We start from the raw sequence: 24,393 nt of genomic DNA, 5'->3' as shown, positions 1-24,393 counted from the left end.
ACCTCTGGACTCTACTACCCAACTTGTAGCCAGGAAGATTGATAAATAGGAGTGAATCAAGGAAATTGGGTTAGTGTAGAAAGGTGGCCCACAGGTAATCAATCAGACAAGAAAGGCCAATTCACTTATTATTATAGTCTAACAGAAAATGGATTAGATGAGCCCAATTTTGTACCTATAAAAATCTCCAGACACTGCTTGAAGTCAATCCATAATTCTCTTCTTTTGTCAATGTAGTAAGTTCATACTCCGTGATCTTTTGCAGCCAATTCTGTCCAACATATTTTGTAAACCCAGCTCTTCCAGGATCCCCAATCATAATTTCTGATCCATGAATCCTCTTGTATTCTGTCAGCCATTTGTGGAGATCAGTGGCAAGTTCTTCATCATAAAACATATCACCCAAAAGAATCACATCCCATTTTTCTTCCATCCTTCCAATTAAGTTTTCTGGAGCTACTTGCAGTGGTGATATTTTGTTAAGTTCACAGTTTATTCCTATGGCGACTGCTGCAACTGTAGGGAATCAAAATCAAGCAATTTAAATATAGCAATCTACAGTATGTTCCCTATGTGTTCTGTCCAATTAAAACCTATAATTATTATTATCTAAATCTATTGAGCCCTTTCCCCCATTCATTTGGATAACTAATTTTCACCTCACCCACCTTTGCTCTATATCCCTTGATGTGCATTTTTTTTAAATAAAAAGGTAATGCTTACAATTTTAAATTGATCAAGTATTCACAATCTCCTGGAGAAGTTCTATATTTCTACTATTGCTCGAAGAATGCTTCAAGCACTGTGGCACTGTGCTAATTTGGTCCTTTGACCAAGAATTCAAAAATGAAAATATTGCTTGGTTCTTTAAAGATCCAAACTATTTAATGAATATATATTAAACTTGAAAAATTGCGAGAATGGCTGTAGAGGAAGAAGTTACATAAAGTGCCTTAGAAATAACACACAACAATATTTCTAACTGGAATATTTTAATTCAGAGTTGCCTCACAATTGAGTACAAGACTTGAGTTTTTAAAAAAGTATCAAGCATTCCAATGTCTGAGAAAAATCCTCTGGCTAGAGGTCATTAGCAACACTGATCTATAGCAGACAACACACCAGCTACCAGCAGAAGCAGAATTATGGAAAAGAAAATGTAGACAGACAAGGACACATGCATCACGCCAGGTGCAAACATCACTAGGCAAGTGCTAGTGTGGGATCTCCAGGGAAAGCAGAAGAGGGACCAGCCAAAGAGCAATGTGACCTTGAAGTTGACATCAAGAAGATGGCCTACACCTGGGGACAACTTGAAAGACTAGCCCACAAGACAGAGGACCATGGCCGGCAGCTGTTGGCGGCCTATGCCCCAGTAGGGGTAATGGGCTTGACTAACAATGCCTTGAAATTTAACCCATGAGTGAGTTGATGCCATATGGTTAGTACCACACTATAATACCATTCCATTGGTACTGAAAGTGGATAGCCTCAGTTTTACCTCAAAGATTGGCATCAGTCTCTTGATGTACACTGATACTTTCACTTAAGTACCTTTTTTTTTACCCCTGACTTTCTCACAGTGGAGTATCAAAGGGCCATGCCTACTGTGGAAAAGTGAAAGTGGTGGCTGTTTGGTGAGGCACTATTAATCTCAGTGACAGTGGGCTGAAATTAATCAAAGGACTTCGGGTTGGTATCTTTGCTGCAAGCAGTTCCTTGCTTTTCAACATCTTCATTGGGTCATGGAACATGAAGCAATAGGAGGCAAAATGTGAAAAGAAAGGCACACAAAGTACTAGGAGAATATGTGAACACATAACTGAGGATGAAAAAATAATTATAGAAAGATATTAAGAAAACTTGAGAAGGACATCAGAAAATACAGATGCAAAACTAGTCAAATTACTTTTGATGTGACAGTTCAAATTCAAAATTCCCCATTTAAAACTACAAATTTCATAAAATGTTTTCCATGTGAATTTTCAGATGTGTAGATAATATGGAACAAAAAGCAAAACAATTTCTGCTGACTTCACTTAAGAGTTAGCGGTGAAATTAAATAAATAACTAGATAATTATTATGTAAGATGTTGGGACAGACAAGTAAATTCTGTCTACAGTTAAACTGGGTAAAATGTTTAGCAGAAATTTAGTTGCCTACCTTCACTGTGAAGCTCTTGGTTTTCCAGCCAATTTTATTTAGTGTCTTGAGTTGGGCTGTAAGTGGAAAGTCAGGCTAGAATGATCAATGTAAGCAGCTTTACATTGTATCAATCTGAATTGTAAGTTGCTCAATGCAAATTGTTGTGTTTTCTTCAGTGGCACAGTATTAGGGCAGCTACCTCACAGGTCCAGTGGCCTGGGTTCAATCAACCTCTGTTCAGAGGTTTAGAGTTTTTACATTCTCTCTGGCTCTGTGGGTTTCTTCTGTGTGTTCTGCTTTCCAGGTTGATAGGTTGCTTGGCCACTGTTAATTAACCTTACTGTATAGATGAGTAGTGGAATCTGGGAGGAACAGATTGGAACATGGGGAATATAAAATGGAATTACTATAAATGGGTACTTCATGGTGGTATGGATTCAATGGGCCAAAGGTCCTGTTATTCTGCCATATGACTTTGAGCCAAGTACCAATGATGCAAAATAAGAAACTAAGAGCCAAGATCTTAAAACAAGTTAAAAGCCAAAAGCTGGATATTAGAAATTTGAATTTGCTCCCAGTCTAATGCAGAAAATTCCTATTAAGCTTTGACTTCCCTTTTGGTTTGTAACACAAATTTATTATAATCATTGAACCTCATTAATTCCCATAGCATGGGAGCCATTTGTAAAGCATGTTATCCATGCAAGCGTGTCACCAAACTGGTATCTCTTACTGTAGTTAATGTACTTCCTTCACCCCTCTGCTTATATAGAGCAAGAGAAGTGGCTTTATAGCCTTCATAAAAATTTTAACTTGTTGCTGTCACGTTTGATGTTTCCTATTTATTTCAGAGAATTGCTATTCATGCTGTCTTTAAAATCTGTACCTTCCTATGAGCTGCTCCCAGCATTACGGGTTTTCCTTCTGGAATCTCTTATTCCCTCCTGGAATTGGGAAAAAAGCATACTATTAGAGAGAAAGGCACCTACCACCATTTAAGTTTAGGCAGGGAAGATGAGCAAAGGAGCAAGTCCATCAGCCTTGAGTATATTCCAATATACATGTTGATCAGTCATATAACTTCATCTTCCAAATATCTAAGGGAGGCTAGACAAGCACCAATGAGAGAAAAGGACAGTGCTGATAACGTTAGATGAAGTAGGGTGAGACCAGAGTCTGGATATTTTCTATGGTTTGTAATTTTTTGTTCAGTATTCCATGCTATCCTTCTCCAAAAATAATCCAGCAATAACTGCTGTTGCAAGAAGTGTCTACAGTGGATTAAAAAACTGTATTAAAAAGTGTGATCGCATATAAACAATGAATAATGTTTAAAGAGCTAACACATACAAAATGTTGGAAGAACTCAATAGGTCAGGCAACATTCATGGAAAGTGAAATACTTAGTTTCAGACAATCACCCAAAAACCATGAGCTTCCAACACTCATCTTCAATCTGCCATGCTGCAGCCTTCCAGATTAAATATCAAATTCTCCAACTTGAGTAAGTTATATCTTTCTCTCTGTATCAGTAATAATCATTTCTACCCATCACCATTGCACCAATTTATTTATTATTGTTTTCTTATAGACTGGCCTGCTAGGCACATCCCACATACTTGCTATTTATTACATCTTAGAGGCACAATGCAACATTATACCCACATTAACCTATTTGGTCTCACCATATCAGTCACATTCTATTTGCTCTATTCACCCATTTCCAACATCTCTTACTCTAAAGTTTATTTCATCCCCAGATCTGATAATCATCTTTGGCATGAGATGTTAACTGCTTTCCACAGATAATACCTGTCCTGCTGGTGTTTCCAACACTTTTATTTTTTATTTCAATTTTCCACATCTGCAAGTTTTTTAAAAATTCACGGGAATAACTAGGGGAATAAAGAGACAGCAGCAAAATGTACTTTTGTGTCTGTCTTCACAAAAGAAGCCACAAACAATGAAATGGCAATAGTGGAGATTGACTGAAAAATTAAAGGAAATGTATATAAATAAAAATAATATTGGAAAAATTAAGGGCACTAATGCCAGTAATTCCCTAGGTCTTGATGACCTGCATACCAACATTTTAAAAGGAATTAAAAAGATAATGGATGCACTGGTTATCTTTTTCAAGAAAAACTATGGGGTTTAGAAAACATTCCATCTCTATTTAAATAAGGAGAGAAAACAATAAATGACATCTGTTAATTTAACTTCAGTAGCAGTGGAAATGCTAGAATCTATTATTAAGGATCTAATAGTGCACTGGAATAGAATGAGACAGGCTCAATGTGAATTAATTAAATTGAAATCATGTTTGACAAATCTGTTAATGAAGTTGTGACTAGTAAAATGGATAAGGGGATGTTATTAAACAAAATTGGAGGACATCGTGTGAATCTAATAAATTGTTGTGGATTAATAGAAACAGTACAGAGAATAAAAGAAAATGCAACATTTTAAATGAAGAGGTTGTGACTGGTAATCCTAGCTGTTAACAGACTACAATGGCACCTTGCTACAGAGCATTGCTTCTTTATAGTACTCTTGGTCCTGGAGTTATTTGAAAAGGACATCCACTTGGGTACCCTGCTGCATTACCAAAATCCTGACTGAATTCCCTTGCCTTCCCCAAAACTGCTTACTGCTGTGCTGGGTACCTGGGGTCAATCTAACAATGTATTGTCCATGGCTCACCATGGAGAGGCTGCCTGAAGTGAGATGTTCAATCACTTAGAAGTGGGGCTTAGGTTTGCACTCTGGCTGGGAGATTGAGTGTAGGCCATTGTTGGGGACTGGCAGAAACCACTGCTTCACATGTTTGACAGACCATTCATTCTCTACAGTGCCTTTGCTGGCTGTTGAATGAGAAGGAAGCTGCTGTCTTTACTTCACTTGCTGTGTCTTTGTTGGTTTGCACAAACACATTAGGCATAAAACACCCCTGAGCTTGTCACCATAGAGAAATCTCTGGGCTGGGGGGAGGAAAGAAAGGAGGAGATAGCAACATCCATCAAAACCAACAGAGGTGGTGAAAGAGACAATAGGATGTTTGTGGACAGTATATCAACAGTGGGGCAGTGGTGTTCAGAGAATTTGGGGTTTCCTTGTATGGAAATCAAAGAAATTAGGTGTGGCAAGCAATTGGGAAAGTAAACAAAATAAACACTTATTGCAAGGGGGGGTTGAGTATAAGAAAACATTTTACTAAGGTCGTGACATGACCATGCCTGGAATATTCTACCTTAAGAGGGTCTTGTCTCCCTACTTAAGAAATGATATACTCACAAAAGCAATTCTTAAAAAAAAGGTTTGTCAGATTGATTCTTCGTATGGAAAGACTGAAGTTATCTAATGGAAACATTCAAAAATTCTCATACCTAACCCTAATGCTAAATTCTCACAGAATTTTCAAGGATGATGTTACCCCTCAGCAGTATGTCTGGAACCAGGGGTCACAATTCCAAGATAAGACATTGCCCATTCAGGACTGAGACGTAACAAAGTTTCTTTGGCTCGTGAATCTCTGGAATTTTCCAGTCAAGAGTGTTGTGGAAGCTCAATCAGTGAGTATATTCAAGTCAGATTATTGGGCAGTAAGGGAATCTTTAAATATGGGGTTAATGCAGTAAGTGCTACTGATTTTAAAAAAAAGATGACTGGCTGCTTTCTTATTAAATGGTGCAGTTAAATGGGATTCAGGCTTCTATTTCCAGCATTCTTTGATTTCATTCTTCAGAAGAGGTCATATCTAGTTTTCATTTTTTGCTAACTTTATAAAAATGGCAACCAAGATTACTATAAGGCCATCTACTCTCCTATCTTCCTTCATCGATTGTAGCTAACAAACTTGGATGTTGCTTCAGAATGGATTATCTGTTGTCCCTCTTTTTTTTCCCCACTAAGCTTGCTTATCGGTTTCATTAGCTATTTAATTGCCTTTCAAAATTGCTTGGTCATCAAATAACTGTTCCCTTTGCTGTACTTCTGAAGTGATGTAGTATTCATCACTGAGGTGAAGTTGTTCTGCTGTAATTATGGGAGAAGCATTCCCACTTTTTTGCTTGTTAGGTTTAATTACTGTTTGACAGGATGTCCATTTATCTCATAATTTCATAATTCATACAGTTAGGCTGTTTAATATACTGTATATCTCTTCAGTACTTATGCTCTAGAACTGAATGTCATTTTTATTTATTTTCACCCTGAGCTATTGCTGTTATACACAGGGCATGGCTGAGGTACAAAATTAATACTTTACCAAGGAAGATGATAATGTAGAGTCTCAGTAAATGAAGGCATTTTTGAAATTCTGAATGGGCTTTAAATTTGATACAGAGGGAAAGCAGAAAATCACCTAGTCCAGATGTGAAGTAACCTAGCATGCTCAGTTAGCTAAGCTCGGCAGTCCACATTGTTGGCATGCTGGACACTAGATTAATGAAACAGATTCTATTCAAGTTCTCCCTTTGTAAGAGATAACTAGGTGGACAATGGAAAACATTCAAGAAAGTGCTCAAATCCTCAACATCCCCCACTGAGTCTTGGGAATCTATGGCTTGTGACTGCTAGAAATGGAGAAGATATATTCAGAGTGGGATGAAGAAATTGAACCCATATTCTGGAAGCAAACTGAAGATCTGTGTAAGCAGTGGAAGGAGAGAATAACTTCAGAACTACCATCCCCTCACATGTACCCAAGTCAAGTAATCTTATTCCATCAGTGAAAATTTCTCAGTTCACATACTGATCTCATCTTCTGAGAACCCAGAAAACTACAGTGCAAACAAGCCATCCTTGATCCTGAGAGGCTGCCTATGAAGAACGGGAGGAAATGACCACAATCTTCCTAACATCTACTGGTTTTCAGGAACCATGCCTGAGAACCAAAAAACCTGCAAACAATAACAACAGGAATTCTGCAGATGCTGGAAATTCAAGCAACACACATCAAAGTTGCTGGTGAACGCAGCAGGCCAGGCAGCATCTCTAGGAAGAGGTACAGTCGACGTTTCAGGCCGAGACCCTTCTCGGACTGAAATGTCGACTGTACCTCTTCCTAGAGATGCTGCCTGGCCTGCTGCGTTCACCAGCAACTTTGATGTGTGTAACCTGCAAACAATGTTAAGTTCAATAATGTCAACAGAGCCTCCATCAAGATACAGTGCCTACAGAAAGCATTCATCCCCCTTGGAAATTTTCATATAACCATATAACAATTACAGCACGGAAACAGGCCATCTCGGCCCTTCTAGTCCATGCTGAACGCTTACTCTGGCCTAGTCCCACCGACCTGCACTCAGCCCATAACCCTCCATTCCTTTCCTGTCCATATACCTATCCAATTTTTCTTTAAATGACAATATCAAACTTGCCTCCACCATTTCTACTGTAAACTCGTTCCACCCAGCCAACACTCTCTGAGTAAAGAAGTTCCCCCTCGTATTACCCCTAAACTTTTGCCCCCAACTCTCAACTCATGTCCTCTTGTTTGAATCTCCCCCACTCTCAATGGAAAAAGCCTATCCACGTCAACTCTTATCTATCCCTCTTCATGTTTTACTGTTTTACACCACTGAATCACAGTGGATTTAGTTTGTTATTTTTTGATACTGATCAACAGGAAAAGACCCATTCATATCAAAGTGAAAATAGATCTCTACAAAGTGTAGTATCTGAGACTATCCTTCCTTTATCTAAGGCTAAACGAAATAATTATTTGACCTTAGTTTCAGTATTTAAGTTTGACATCCTATGGATGCCTGGTAGGGAGTGTTCTGGCCCCATTTTGTGTGCACTTCACTTTCTGAATGCAAGATGTTTTTATATCATTTCCTGTGCAGGTAAATTTAGATTTCCTTTTGAAGCACAAGATGGAAAAACATCATAATCAGGTCTAATATCACCAGCATATGTCGTGAAATTTGTTAACTTTGCAACAACAGTATTATGCAATACATAATAATAGAAAAAAAACTGAGAATTGCACACACCGCCTATAAAAAGTATTCACACTGCCCCCCCACCACCCGCCCGGAAATTTGGATTTTTTTGACACTGATCAATAGTAAAGGACTCTTTCGTGTCACAGTGAAAACAGATCATTACAAAGTGATCTAAATTAATTACAAATATAAAACACAAAGTAATTGATTGTATAAGTATTCACCCCACCCTTTAAAGTAACACACAAACTTTTACACTGGTGCAGCCAAGTCGTTTTAGAAGTCACATACTAAATGAAGGTCAATGATACACCTGAAAAATACACCTGTACCTGGAAGGTCCAACTGCTAGTGAGTCAGTATCCTGGCAAAAACTACACCAAAGACAAAAGAACACCGCAAGCAACTCTGCAAAAAGGTTATTGAAAAGCAAAGTCAGGAGATGGATACAAGAAAATTTCCGAGTCACGGAATATCTTTTGGAGTACAGTTAAGTCAATCATCATGTAATGGAAAGAATATGGCACAGCTGTAAATCTGCCTAGAGCAAGGCTGTCCTCAAAAACTGAGTGGCCGTGCAAGAAAGGGCCTCGTGAGGGAGGCCACCAAGAGACCTATGACAACTCTGGAGGAGTTACAAACTTCAGTGGCTGAGATGGGAGAGGCTGTGTATATAACAACTATTGCCTGGGTGCTTCACCAGTCACAGCTTTAGATCATAAGGCCATAACATACAGGAAAAGATTTGGGCCATTGAGTCCGTTCCGCCATTTCATCATGGCTGATTCAATTTATCTCTCAGCCCCAATTTCCTGCCTTTTCCCCATATCCCCTCATGCCATGACCAATCAAGAATCTATCAACCTCTGCCTTAAATATACATAGAGACTTGGCCCCCACGGTTGCCTATGGCAAAGAATTCCACATATTCACCACTCTGGCTAAAGAAATTCTTCCTCATCTCTGCACTAAAAGGATGCCCCTCTATTCTGAGGCCATGTCCTCTGGTCTTAGACTCCCCCACCATAGGAAACATCCTCTCCACATCCAATCTATCAAGGCATAGGTTTCAAAGACGTCACCCCTCATTCTTCTGAATTCTGGTGAATACAGGCCCAGAGCCATCAAACACTTTATGGGAGAGTGACAAAGAGAAAGCCATTGTTGCAAAAAACTCACAAGAAATCTCGGCTAGAGCTTGCCAGAAGGCATGTGGGAGACTCTGAAGTCAGATGGAAGAAGGTTCCCCAAAGTTACCAAAATTGAGCATTTTGGCCATCAGACTAAACACAGACATCCCACCCTGCAAAAACTCAATTCAAGGAGGTAGCACCCCCATCCCCCCCGCAACCCCATATCCCCCCTCCCCCCTCCCCCATTGACCTCCAAGGTTGTATGTAATACCTCGTTTAGTGATTTTGTCTAATCCAAGTTGGGTATATGCAGCAAATGTGACATTAAAATATGTACTTATATTATATTATCATGTTTATTCTATTACAACTTTAAGCAAGTCTACAGGGAGTTTGGCCTCATCACGTAGGACTTCAATGGCGTAGTTCCTTGGCAGCTAGCCAGCTAGTTTAAATCTGGGGTCCCCAACCTTTTTTTTGCACCACAGACTGATTTAATATTTACAATATTCTTGCGGACTGGCTGCCCCACGGCGGGGGGTGGGGGGGATGTTAAACGCGACCGGGATATAGGAATATAGGTGATAAGTCAATTATAAGTCACTTGTAAGTGGCTAATACACTCAATTTCATTTCTAAAGGGGTTTACCTAACAAATATAATATTAAACACACAGCACATATTTTCCTCGCACGAATGTAGTGATAAGTCAATTATAACAGTGGTCCCAAACCTCCGGGCCGCTAAGAATGCAGCGGTACAGCAGTAGCCAGAACACACCCAGCACATCTTTAAGAAAAAAGCCGAAATAAACAAGCTAATTGATTAGGTGCCACCCGGCAGGTAAATGTCGGCCCAGATCAGAGATGACGCAATCGGCACCTAATTAATTAGCTTGTTTATTTTGGCCTTTTTCTTAAAGATGTGCTGGGTGCGTTCCAGCCACCGCTGTATTCTTGGCGGCCCGGAGGTTTGGGACCACTGTATTATAAGTCAATAGCATCGTAACATTTTAAGTAACGTTTGGATATTAAACACAGCGCATATTTTCCTCCTATGAACATACAAAATCATTGCAACACACCAATATCGCTGAATCACTGGGAGCCCTGGGCTTGTTTTCCTGCAACAACACGGTCCTTTCAAGGGGTGATGGGAGACAGTGATACTCGAAGGGGGTTCCTTATGTCCAGTCTATTCTGCAATTTAGTTTTCGTTGCATTCATTGCAGAAAACTCCGTTTCACAGAAATATGTTGGAAATGGAAGCAACGTTTTCAGTGCTTTCGTGGCTTTCTCAGGATATTCAGCCCTGACTTTGATCCAGAATGCCAGCAGAGATGTTATGTCAAACATACTTTTCAGCCCACCATCATTTGCAAGCTCGAGGAGTTGATCTTTTTCCCGCGCTGACATGGATGATTCACCGGGGACATTCACAAATGGTTCACAGACTCATTCCTTTGCACGTCTTGGGTCACTGATGACCTCGTGTGCGTTAAAATTCAACAGTGCGTGACAGGGAATGAGGAAAGGTGCAGCTGACTCATATCGTTTCATATCGCCAAATCATATTGTTTCCTCGCGGCCCAGTGGTTGGGGACCACTCTTAGCACGAAGAGAGACCGATCAGGATAATCGCTCTTCCTCTCAAAAAAATCTATTTCCAGGATATTATATATAATTTCCAGGCGTCAGGGAGCCACTATCGATATGCGGAAGACTCCCGGAACCTCCGGGAGAGGTGGGATGTCTGTAAACACTACCACACATTATCCAAAACACACCATTCCTACCATGAAGCCTGGTGGTGGCTGCATCATGCTGTGGGGGTGCTTCACTGCTGCAGGCCCTGGAAAGCTTGTGAATGTAGAAGGTAAAATGAATGGAGCAAAATACAGGGAAATCCTAATGCAGTCTGCAAGAGAGCTGTGACTTGGGAGAAGTTTTGTTTTCCAACAAGACAATGACCCCCAAGCGTAGATCCAAAATTACATGGGAATGGCTTAACAACAAAGTTAATGTCCTGGAGTGGCCAAGTCAGAGTCCAGACCTCAATCCAATTGAGAATTTGTGGCTGGACTTGACAAGGGCTGTTCACTCATGATCCCCATGCAATCTGACAGAGCTTGAGCAGTTATGTAAAGAAGAATGGGAAAAAATTGCAGTGTCCAGATCTGCAAAGCTGATAGAGACCTATCCACACAGACCACACAGACTCAAGGCTGTAATTGCTGCCAAAGGTGCATCTACTAAATACTGCCTTGAAGGGGGTGAATACTTATGTAATCAATTATATTGTGTTTTCTATTCGTAATTAATTTAGATCACTTTGTAGAGATGTTTTCACTTTGACACAAAAGAGTCTTTTTTCTGTTGATCATCGTCAAAAAAGCCAAATTAAATCCACTGTGATTCAATGTTGTAACACAATAAAACATGAAAACTTCCAGGGTGGGATTGAAGCCTTTTTATAGGCAAATAAATTCTGCGTTGATTTATTTACTTTTTCACACAAATTTCATGAAAGTGAGTATTATTCCATATCACAATGTTTTGGATAAAGATTTATGAATTCGGTAAGGGTGAATTTCCATTACCTGAATGGCTGTAAAATTGGGATTGCCCATACACTACAACGGCTGGTTGCATCGTTAAAAAAAAACTCAATTAGGTCTGTCAAGCACTATTTTCTTTCCAGAAATCCATGGACAACTCTGTCTAATCCAGTTCATAGTTTCCAACTGTTCTGTTATCTCATTCTTTACAGTAGGTTCTAGTATTTTTCCCACTCAGTGTTATGCTGATCAATTTATGGTCTTCTGTTTTCACTCTCCCTTTTAAAAACAGTAGTGCAGTATAATTCCCTCTAACCTGATGCAACTTGAGAACTCTTATCCTCTCTGTATCCACCAGCCTTATGTGTTGAATTCCAGATCATAACTGCTGTCAGCATTGAACATGGTGATACTATCACCAGGGTATGCATACCAAAGGGTTGTTGCAACTCCATTGTCTATCCAAAATGGCCATTCCCTATGGAGATAGCAATGTGAGTGGGGCCTGACAACACCTAACCATTATTGACCTGGTAACTAAGAATCAGGCTGGCAACCCTATAAATCCTAAAACTTACTGTAAGGACCACCAGCAAAATAGAAAGATGGGTGCGGCCATATCCATTGGATCTTTTGTGTATTTGTTCAGCAACACGTAACAAGAGTAGGCCTTCGTTAAATCAAATCAACACTCAACTAATTTCAGTACCTAGTATAACAGTACATCTACGATCAAACCACATTCCCAAGAGTACATTCAAATTCACATTTTCTATACAGAGTGGAAAAAACCTTTTCTCCAACCAGTGCCAAAAACTAGATACCCATCATGCTTCCAAACTACTTTTTACTTTTTGAGCACTGAATAAACAATGGAATTATTGACTATTGTTAGACAAATCTGAGGGCACTGAAAGATAGTAGATAATATTAAACCTGTTTTTCCTGCATCTTTGATCTAGTTACATTAGAAATGCACAGAACAAACAATTTTCAGTAAGTGGAACCACATAGACATTTGCTTTCTGGGTTAAAACTTAAATTATTTGAAAATTGTTCTTAAGCTCTGCAAAGCATGTGATTGCCAGTTCTTGTGTTTCAACATCCCACACTTCTCAAATAGCCTGGTATTCTTACAGTTGTTTGCCTTATGCATTATAAAACACTGGCTCCTACTGTGCTTTCAACAGTTTTTCCTATTAAGATCAAATCATTTTATTTCTTCTGACTACCCACTGTATCCAGTCCACATTTGCTTTCTTTCAAAATGCTGAGTGAGTAAATACAGTCTTTGGGTTTGTTTTGTACTATAATTTTGGAAGTCTTCCATGGTGATTGAATTCATCACCCATCTGTGCAGGCAATGAACCATGTGGATCAAGTGCCTTTGCAAATTATTTCCATTGTTTCCTTTGTCAGTTGATCGCAGATAGACATTCAATTTGTGAACATCAGGAATGAAATAAAATAAAATATCCAGAATTCCTGGTCATTAAGAGTAGAGCACTGCATGAATATGGATAGGATCCAACTCGATAATGATTCCTTCAGGTCTATGTCAAAACATACTGACTGGGTGCAGGAGGAGCTTTGATGCAAATACAAAAGCTGTTCTTTCTGAGCTCTCCCTAACAAGACTGAACATAAGCAACACACACAAAATGCTGGTGGAACGCAGCAGGCCAGGCAGCATCTCTAGGAAGAGGTACAGTCGATGTTTCAGGCCGAGACCCTTCGTCAGGACTAACTGAAAGAAGGGATAGTGAGGGATTTGAAAGTGGGAGGGGGAGGGGGAGATCCGAAATTATAGAACAGGAGGGGGAAGGATGGAGCTAGGAGCTGGAAAGTTGATTGGCAAAAGGGATACCAGGCTGGAGAAGGGGGAGGATCATGGGATGGGAAGCCTAGGGAGAAAGAAAGGGGGAGGGGAGCCCAGAGGAAGATATAGTGAGAGGGACAGAGGGAGGAGAGAGAGAAAGAAAGTGGTTGGTTGGTAAATAAATAAATAAATAAATAAGGGATAGGGTAAGAAGGGGAGGAGGGGCATTAATGGAAGTTGGAGAAGTCAATGTTCATGCCATCACGTTGGAGGTCACCCACACAAAATATAAGGTGTTGTTCCTCCAACCTGAGTGTGACTTCATCTTGACAGTAGAGGAGGCCATGGATGGACATAGAGTGACCTGACCTGAGTTATGTCTAGAGATAACAGGTCATGGTAGCCAATGAGCAGGATGTTGTTCTTTCTTGTGTGTCTGGGAGAGGGATTTTGCGGTCTTTAGCTGGGGAGAGATGAGGAGAGAAGAAGTGAACGGAGAGAGTTGGTAGACTGCCGGACGGAGCGGACTTGGAGCGAGGGTCCGAAGGTCAGCGATGATCAGAGGAGGTCAATGGTGGACAAACGGCCTTATCAGTGAGCTCCAACATTTACGCATTCCACTGTTTCATGAGAATGGGCCCTTTTCTTTTTTTTTGTTTCTTTACTAACCATATGGTCAAATTAAGAATTATAAAGCTCAATCGGTTAATCAAATATTGTGTACTGTTTGTTATTTCGTGGTACTGATTTGTAACAGGGGACACATCACGTAGCACCCACCCAAACGAGATTAAGCCGCTAGCCGAACCGAGATTTACAAGGATTTTTAATGAGATCTCACTTGTGTAAAAATACTGTATTTCAAGGGCAAATAAAGTGAGGATGGGGGAAGGGTAAGAAGAGGGAACACACACCAGACCTTATAGAGGGATCAAAAGTGAAAAGTGTGAGTAATTTCAAATATCTCTGAGGATCTAACCTGGAACCAAAGTATTGATGCAGCTACAAAGAAGACATGACAGCAGCTACATTTCATTAGGAGTTTGAGGAGATATGGTATGTCACCAAAACCGCTTGCAAATTTCTATAGATATGCCATAGAGTGCATACTAACTGGCTGCATCACCATCTGGTATTGGGGGTTGGGGGCTACTGCACAGGATTGAAGTAAGCTGCAGAGTATTGTACACTTAATCAGCTCCATCATGGGCACTAGCCTCCATAGTATCCAGGACATCATTAAGGACCCCCATCACCCACATCATGCCTTGTTCTCATCACTATCATCAGGAAAGAGGTACAAAAGCGTGAAGGCACACACTCAACGATTCAGAAACAGCTTCTTCCCTTCTGCCATCCAATTTTTGAATGGACATAGAACCCATGAACGCTACCTCACTACATTTTTATTTCTGTTTTTACTGCACTACTTATTTAATGTAACTACTTAATATAAAAAGCATTCATCCCCCTTGGATGTTTTCATGTGTGTGTTACTCTAGACCAGTGGTCCCCAACCTCCGGGCTGCGGACTGATACCGGGTTGTGAAGCATGCAGGGGTGCAGCGGTAGCCGGAGCGCATCCAGCACATCTTTAAGAAAAAAGCGAAATAAACAAGCTAATTAATTAGGTGCTGCCCAGAAGCCAGTATTCATTAGGGGAACTGAGGTGGAGAGGGTCAATAACTTCAAATTCTTCAGCATTAAGGATCAACGTTTCTCTCTCTGAAAATTGTCAGAGGATCTTTCCTGGGACCAGCACACAACTGTCATTACAAAGAAAGTACAGCTGCACCTATACTTTATTAGAAGTTTGTGTAGATTCAACATGTTGATCCTGACAGCCCTGTCTTTTCAGCCTGTCTGGGCTGGCATTTAAATTGACCAAACAATGGAACAGGTAAAGGCTCCAGCGCCCTGGAAAGAGGAGTGAACATCATGTAGAGCAAGTGAAATCCGCAATCGCCTCTGATCTGGGCTGACATTTACGTGCCAGGCGGCACCTAATTAATTGGCTTGCTTATTTCGACTTTTTTCGTAATTTATTTTTTATTGAATTTCATCATTAAACAAGCATTTCTAAAAGATAGAAAGGTGAGGAAAGAAAGAACAATTGAAAGAAAACTTAGTACAGAGTAGGGAGTGATCTTTTTTTTTACAACATATTCATTGACTTGTGCGAATAAAATCAGGCCTATGAAGTGTTGCGTAGTTAAACCATTTTTTCCAATGTGAATAAAATTGTTCCAACTTATGATTAACAGATGCTGTTATCTTCTCCATTCTGTAAATGTCCATTGTAATTTCAATCCATACATTTAAAATTGGGCTCTCCTGTGATAACCATTTCCTGGTAAGGGTCTTTTTACCAGCCACCAGCAGTACATTCATTAAATATTTATCTCTTTTCAACCATTCTTGAGGTATATACCCAAAATATATGGTCTTACTCTCTAAGGGTATTTCACATTTAAAGTCCCCAACCTTTTTTTGCACTGCGGACAGGTTTAATATTGACAATATTCTTGCAGTCCTGCCGACCGGGGGGGGGGGGGGGGGGGGTTTGGGGGTGGAGTAGGGTTGCCAACCGACAAGAGGAGCAGTCAAATACTTTGTGTTTACCCCCAGAGAGACAATTACCATGAAGCCTTGCGCGGGCACTGGTGTGCATGCGTGTACGTGCCGATTTTTCTCTACTAATCGTTTTTGGCGATTCTGTTCAGGGGGTGGGGGGGGGGATTCTTAATCACGACCGGAATATAGGTGGTAAGTGACTAGTACACTCAATTTCGTTTCTAAAAGGGTTTATCTAACAAATTTAATATTACACACACAGCGCATATTTTCCTCGCATGAATATAGTGATAAGTTAATTATCAGAGGAGGACAGGGGAGCTTGAAGTAAGTGTTGAATGAACTTCCAGTAGAAGTGGTAGAGGCAGGTTCGATATTATCATTTAAAGAAAAATTTGGATAGCTATATGTACAGGAAAGGAATGGAGGGTTATGGGCTGAGTGCAGGTCGGAGGGACTAGGTGAGAGAAGCGTTCGGCACGGACTAGAAGGGCCGAGATGGCCTGTTTCCATGCTGTAATTGTTATATGGTTATATAGGTCACTTATAAGTCAATAGCATCATAACATTTTAAGTAATGTTTGGATATTAAACACACAGCACATATTTTCCGCGTATGAACATATAAAATAATTGCAACAAACCAATATCGCTGAATCAGTGGGAGCCCTGGGCTTGTTTTCCTGCAACAACACGGTCCTGTCGAGGGGTGATGGGAGACAGCGATACTCGAAGGGGATTCCGTATGTCCAGTCTATTCCACAATTTAGTTTTCGTTGCACTCATTGCAGAGATATGTTGGAAATGGAAGCAACGTTTTCAGTGCTTTCATGGTTACCTCAGGATATTTAGCCTTGACTTTGATCCAGAATGCCAGCAGAGACGTTATGTCAAACATACTTTTCAGCCCACCGTCATTTGCAAGCTGGAGGAGTTGATCTCCTTCCCACGCTGACATGGATGACACACGGGTAATGACCTCACGTGTGTTCAAGCCCAACAGTGGCCGTGACAGGGAATGAGGAAAGGTGCAACTGACTCATATCGCCAAATCATATCGTTTCCTCACGGCCTGGTAGCACATGCTTTGCGGCCCGGTGGTTGAGGACCGTTGTTATAGGGCATTATGTATCCCATTCCAATAGTTTTTGATAACAGGGCATTCCCAGAAAATATGATAATGGTTTGCATTTTGATTTCCACAATTTCTCCAGCAAACAGGGGGTTACTATCATAATGGGATTTCTGAGAGAGTGTAATAAAATATCTTATCAAGTTTTTCCACCCGAACTCCCTCCATTTCTGTGAACGGGTACACTTCCATTGATACCTCCATATTATTGTCCAGTCTTCCTCAGATATTATTATCCCTCCTTCGTTCTCCCATTTTGTTTTAATGTATGAAGTCGAATGTGTTTTAAGATTTGACAAACCCTTATACATGCTTGAAATTATTCTACAACCGTTGTCTGAATTATATGCTTTTCTAAATAGCTCTATCAGACATGTACTGCCTTGGTTACATTTTTAACCGTCCTATTAACATACTGTCACATCTGTAAATACTGGTAAAAGTCTTGTTTTTTTAATGTGTTCGGCTTTTTTCTTAAAGATGTGCTGGGTGCGCTCCGGCTACCGCTGCACCCCTGCATGCTTCGCGGCCCGGTATCGGTCTGCGGTCTGGAGCTTGGGGACCACTGCCTAGATTCCCAGCACCTGCAGAATCTTTTGTGTTGAGCCTATTGTTCCAACAAAGCAATTTCAATGGTTCCATTCCCTTCCGAATCCCCAAAGCCTCCAACTCATTCTCTCTTGCATGCCCTTTTAAACACAGAAATATGTCCCCAACATGACCTGAACATTTTCGAGTGATCCAGTTTCAGATCCCGGATTCAGGACTCTTGGTCATCGTACTTCTGTTTCCTTTATAACTACAGACACGGTTACAGATCTGATTTTCAGTTCACTTATGCTTACGTGGGTCAATGTCATTGGCAAGAACATCAGTCGCTCCGCTCATAACAGCTGCAATGGCAGAGGCACCACAGCCGCTTCCCAGGTCCAAAACCTTCTTTGCCTTTGTGACTGCAGGGTTATCCAGAATGTATCTAAGAGCAGTGTTCAGAACAAGTCAATTAGAACATTCGGGCTCCTTGTAATTCTAAATCACTATAACATTGTAAAATAATTTTCTCTTGTTGCCTTTCCGTATTTTCAGATACCAGCTTCTTTCCTCCAGCATATTTCCTTCTATGTCTGCTACTTGTCCAACAGAACCTTTCCCTACTTCCCATTCTTAATCTTGATAGCGAGGACACACGATTAGATTAAGACAGATCACCCTTTAATCTAATATCAACACTCTCCATCAGATCCCTGGTACCAAGATTCCTCTCGTCTCCAGGTTGATCCTTGGCAGCTGGAAGATCTGTCATGTGATGAAAGATTATGGAGAGTGAGATGATACTCTCAAGGGTTTATAGGAATGAGAGGACACAGTTGCTCTGGAGCATGTGCAGAGGAGATTCACCAATGAGGGATGGTGCCTGAGATGGAGCATTAAAGAGAAGAAGGATTTGTCACACGTACATTTAAACATACAGTGAAATGCACCATTTGTGTCAACAACACAGTCCAAGGATGTGCTTGGGGCAGCCTGCAAATTTCACCATGCTTTCAGCACCAACATAGCATGCCCACAACTTAATAACCCTAATCTGCAGTACATTTTTGGAATGTGGGAGGAAACTGGAGTACCTAGAGGAAACTCATGAGGTCATGGGGAAGACTGTACAAATGACTTGAAGACAGTGGTGGGAATTAAACCCAGATCGCTGGTGCTGTAAAGTGTTACACTAACTGCTACCCAACCATTGCAGTCATGGTTAGAAGAGAAGCACAGTTGCGTAGTTATGAAGAGAGATTTGGTTTTGATTTTCTTGGAGTGGAAAAGGCTGGGTGGGGACCTGATAGAGGTGTATACAATTTTGAGAGGCATAACTAGGGTAATTAGTAAACCTTTCTCCATAGCAGGGTGTCCATAAGCCGCAAACATATGTAATGGGTTTGGATTAAGAAGTTTAGAGGAGATTTAAAGAAGAATTTTTTCACCGGAAGGGTCTTTGGAATTTGGAATTCACTGCCTGAGAGGATAGTGGAGGTAAAGATTCTCATAACATTTCATAAGTATCGAGACAAGCACTTTGATTGGTAAGGCGTAGAAGGCCATCGACGAAGTAAGTGGTAAGTGTAATTACTATAGATGAGTACTCGATAGTTAGATGGACCCAGTGAGCATATTTCTATACAGCACGACTCTTTGATGAATTGAAAATATTTAAGGAAGCTGACAGGACATATATAGAACTGATTCAGAACAGAGATAGAAGAAATCTTTTCACCTAGAGTACATAGTAGTGAATCTTTATAATTCTCTAACCAATTGGGCTGTTGAGACAGTGATCATTAATAAAGTGTTCATGTATTTTACTACTTTGCATACAGGTTGATACACATAAGAATTAGAAGCAGCAATTGGCCATTCAGCCCTTTGTGTGTTCCATCATTTAGTCAGATTGCAGTCGACTTTTTAGCCCAGAACCACTTTACTGCATAACCCCATATTCCTTGATTCTCCTAAAGTCTGAAAAATGATTGATCTGTTTTGAATATACTGAGATATAGAGACTCCACAGCCCTCTGTATTAGAGAATTTTCAAAAATTCACCCACAAAAGTGAAAAAGTTTCTTCTCTCAGCCAACACCTTATTTTGAATCTGTGATCCCTGTCCTAAGCACTCCAGCTCAGTGAAATAGCAATTCCACACACACTCATCATTTTAGGGACAGCTTCTTCCCCTTTGCCGTCAGATTTCTGAATGGATTATGAATGCCCCCTTACTTTTTTGCATAAACTATTAATTTTTTATATTTCTTATTGTAACTTAGAGTATTTTTATATTGCACTGCACAACATGTCAGTGATAACAAACCTGATTCTGATTCCCTGATCAGCTGAAGAATTTTGTAGATTTCAATCAAATCTCCCCTCAGTTTTTAAATTCTTCAAAATACAAGCTCGGTCTTAATCTCTCTGATAATCTAACCATCTTCGGAATAAACTGGAGAACCTTTCCTCTATCACAAGTACAACATAGTCCAGCTGCAACACCATCATCACTGAGTCGGAAGCTACGGTTGTAGGTTCACTGATCAGTTCTGGAGACTTGATCATAAAATGTAAACAGCAACAGATGGTTTGGATCAGACTTTGAAGGAAGGGCTGTTGGGAAGCAATGTAAGAAGTTGGCCTTTGTCCCAAGAGAAACAGGAGTGTTCTTCCCCTACACAAGCTGTGAAGTACTTTTGAATGTCCAGAGATACCAATGATGTTACCTAAATGTTAGTTGCCTATTTTTTCAATAAATTATACATGCATACATATACACTCTAACACACTGCTCTAACACAGTCTGAAGCAAGACTTTCCAGGCGCAGATCCACGGTCTCACGAGACTAACAGATGCCACCGTTCACATATACACTCAGTGGCCGCCTCCTGTACCTAATAAAGTGGCCACTGAGCATATGTTAGTGGTCTTCTGCTGCTGCATCTTCAAGGTTCAACATGTTTGCTCAGAGATGTTCTTCTGAATATCACTAATGTAACGTGGTTATTTGAGTTACTGTCAGTTTGAATCAGTCTGGACATTCTCCTCTGACATTTCTCATTAAAAAGGCATTTTCACCCTGAGGACTGCCACTTACTGGAGGCTTTTTGTTTTTCACACTATTCTCTATAAACTCTACAGACTGTTGTGCATCAAAATCCCACATCAGCAGTTTCTGAGACACTCAAATCGCCCTATCTGGCACCAACAATTATTCCACGGTCAAAGTCACTTAGATCACATTTCTTCCCCTGTCTGATGTTTGGTCTGAACAATAACTGAACGAACCTCTTGACCACATCTATACGTTTTCATGAAATGAGCTGTATCCACATGATTGGTTGACAAGCGAATGTACATGTGTACCTATTAAAGTGGCCACTGAGTGTATGCTTTCCTTGATTGTGTCTACGAGAAAATCACTCACTTCCTTGACATAATTCTCTTTAGATTATATATACATATAATAATGATTAATTACTATTTGTATTAATAATAGTTGTTATTGTGGTTTTCTATATAGTCTAAAGAGCATTCTCAAATAGACATAATTAACTAAATTATACTTGAAAACATGGAGAGGTATTTCTCAACTAAGCAGGAAAATTAAAGGGAATTTTTTTTTTATCTCAAGGGAAATCTGAAAAAACAAACCAATTCTGCCCTTGTCTTTTAATAGTATAGTACCTGTTTACTGTTGTCACTAGGTCTTCAGCAAAACAGAATGAAGAATTTACCTTGGCTCTGTCCGATTTTCTGTGACATTGCTCAGAAATGCCTTTCAGCAATGCAGGAATAATCAATAAAATGCAACAGGGCCAATGTTACAGGAAGTAATTTTGATTTCACAAGTCACAGCCACATAACACAGGCCAAAGGCTTGAGTGGGAATTAACAGTAAACCCTAGATCTGCCCCTGAAGACCGTAACCAGAGAGAATATTTTGCCTTATACAAAAACAAGGTGAAATGCCAATGATCACCCGTGGTCATTTTGAATAGCAGGAAAGATACAAGGACAAATTCCTATACTCCCATTTCTGATACTTATTTTTCCCCCTCACTGATTGTAGTGAAGCACTGAATAGTAAAAGAATTGGAAAAGAACATAGAACAATACAGGCCCTCTGGCCCACGATGTTGTGCTGATGTTTTAAACTACTCTAAGACCAATCTAACCCTTTCATCCCACAAGGCCCTCCATTTTCCTATCGTCTATGTGGCCATCTAAGAGTCTCTAAAATCTCTTTAATGTATTTACCTCTACCATCACCTCTGGCACTGCATTCCTTGCACTTAACACATTTGTGAAAAACCTACCTCTAACATCCTCCTAGCACCTTAAAATCACATACTCTCATATTAGGCATTGCTTCCCTGGGAAAACGGCATTGGCTGCCCATTTAACATTTTGTACACCTCTACCAAAAAACCTTTCATCCTCCTTCACTCCAAACAGATAAGACCTAACTCGCTTAACCTATCCTCATAAGACCTGCTCTCCAATCTAGGCAGCATCCCGGTAAATCTCCCCTGCACCCTCTTTAAAGCTTACACATTTTTCTTATCATGAGGTGACCAAAACTGAACACAATATTTCAAGAGTAGTCTGAGAAGGGTTTTATAGAGCTGCAACATTACCCACGAATATGAAGTGAGAAATCCAAGAAGGGCATCATGTGGGATTGTGTGTAGGGAGGAGGATGTAGAAACCTTCAAGAGGATATTCACAAGCTAATTGAGCGGAAGCAAAAGCATGGCAGATGCAAGATTATGTGGAAAAAATATCATTCACTGTGGTGCACATGATCAAAAAGCAGAGTATTCAAGTGGTGGTAGTTAGTGTTCAAGTTTAGTGAAAGCCAACATTCATGTGAAATAAGGAATTAGGAATGGTATAATCTATACAGTGTGAAGAGGTTGTACTCCAATTAATTAATACCTTTGTGAGGCTGCATCTGGAGTATTGTATACACTGTCTTTATATTACCATAAAGATTGCAATGTTGATTAACCACATCACTGTCTGGGATGATGAGTTTGTTGTATGATGCAAGTCTGACTGGACTAGACTTTTGGTCTCTAGAGTTTAGAAGAATGAGAGTCATTTCACTGAAAATTTACTGCGCTCAAAAGATATGAGGGTAAGTTTCCCCTGGCTGGAGAGTTTAGAACCAGAGGATCACTCTCTCATAATAAAGAGTAGACAAATTATGACTGAGATGCAGGGGAAAGTTCTTCAGAGCATGGTGAATCTCTACCTTGGAAGATTGCAGAAACTCTGCCATGGTGTTGATTCAAAATAGGTCAATAGTTTTCTGGATATTAAATGATAGTACAGGAAAACAGAGCTGAAGGAGATCAGCTAGATTTTGATAAAAGGCAGAGCAGGCCCAAAGGGTCAGCTAGGCAATTCCTGCTCCTAATTCATACGTTATTATGTGGAAGCAAATTTTTCTCATCTTCCAAGCAACATTCAAAAGACTTGCATTAACTGGCCATCTGTGGCTCCCTTTGTGGAAGTGGTGATGGGCCTATTTCTTGAACCACAACAGTTAATCAAGTGAAGGTACTCAACTGTAGTTTCATAAAGGATCTTTGACCTGAAACATTAACTCTTTTTCCAGCCTTGCTCACTGAGTGTTTTATTTTTAGCTATTTCTCTTTTTACCTCTTGCTATAATTGTCCTCCAAATTTACAGTATTGGCTCTTTGGCCAATGATGTTGTACCAACCTGATAAACTATTCTAAGATCAATCTAACCCTTCCCTACTACATAGCCTTCCATTTTTATATCATCCATGTGCCTAAGAGAATCTTAAATGTCCCTAATGCATTCTCATCTAACATCACCCCTGGCAGGGTCATTCCATGCACCCACCACACTGTGTGTAAAAGAACTTACTTCTGACATCCCCTTATACTTACCTCCAATCACCGTAAAATTAGGTCTTCTTTAGAATGTTACTAAAATATATATTTTTCAATATTAAATTACATTGGCCTAACTTCTACCTATTTGGTACATATACAACAGAGATATGGGTGACGGGGTGGAGAGACATTCTCTACCAAAGGAGGTGTAAGGTGCTTCTTCCCTCTGCTAGCCTGCAGGTCACCCTTGGGCAAGGTGTAGCACCTGCTTAATCCTCAATCAGGGTCATGTGGAGCCATGGGAGCCGGTGGTGGATGGTCCTATGGGCAGCTAGTGCATATCACAACTCCTGGTTACGCGACCACTAACGCCAGGCAGACAATCTCTGAAGAGTATCCGTCTGGGGTCATCCGTCTTGTAAAGACCCAGCCCAGAAGGCAAACCACTTCCGTAGAAAGATATTCCAAGAATAATCAAGGTACAGAAGGAAGATCATGATCACCCACATCATACAACACGGCACATTATGATGATGATGACATCACAGGTAGTAAGAGGCCCTAAATCAGGGCAATAAAAAGGAAATGCAGATTCAGGATCAGTTGTTCTACTGTTATTTTATTACTTGCCTTTTCGTTTCCTGCATTGACAATTAAAAAATATCATTA

At 40.2% G+C, this 24,393-nt stretch overlaps 1 protein-coding gene across 2 annotated transcripts in view; it reads right to left on the bottom strand.

Annotated features, from left to right (window-relative positions):
* Nucleotides 1-165: 165 nt before the first annotated feature.
* The window catches only part of etfbkmt (electron transfer flavoprotein subunit beta lysine methyltransferase), a 31,955-nt gene continuing 7,727 nt past the window's right edge, over nt 166-24,393 (bottom strand). The window contains exons 3-5 of one of the 2 annotated variants that reach the window (XR_010019238.1): nt 18,158-18,288; nt 3,033-3,090; nt 379-516 (exon numbers count right to left, since the gene is read on the bottom strand). Coding sequence is in view for 1 of the 2 variants with exons in the window: in XM_063058256.1 (XP_062914326.1) it covers nt 176-516; nt 18,158-18,288 (472 nt within the window). In the remaining variant the exon portion in view is untranslated. Of the gene's footprint in view, nt 517-3,032; nt 3,091-18,157; nt 18,289-24,393 lie in introns of both variants that reach the window. The other variant, XM_063058256.1, reaches the window with a different exon arrangement.

The sequence above is a fragment of the Mobula hypostoma genome, chromosome 9 (genome assembly GCF_963921235.1).
Source record: "Mobula hypostoma chromosome 9, sMobHyp1.1, whole genome shotgun sequence".
In the NCBI taxonomy this organism is placed as follows: Eukaryota; Metazoa; Chordata; class Chondrichthyes; order Myliobatiformes; family Myliobatidae; genus Mobula; species Mobula hypostoma.
Note: the sequence above shows the minus strand (reverse complement) of the source record. Positions and strands in the feature narration are given on the sequence as shown.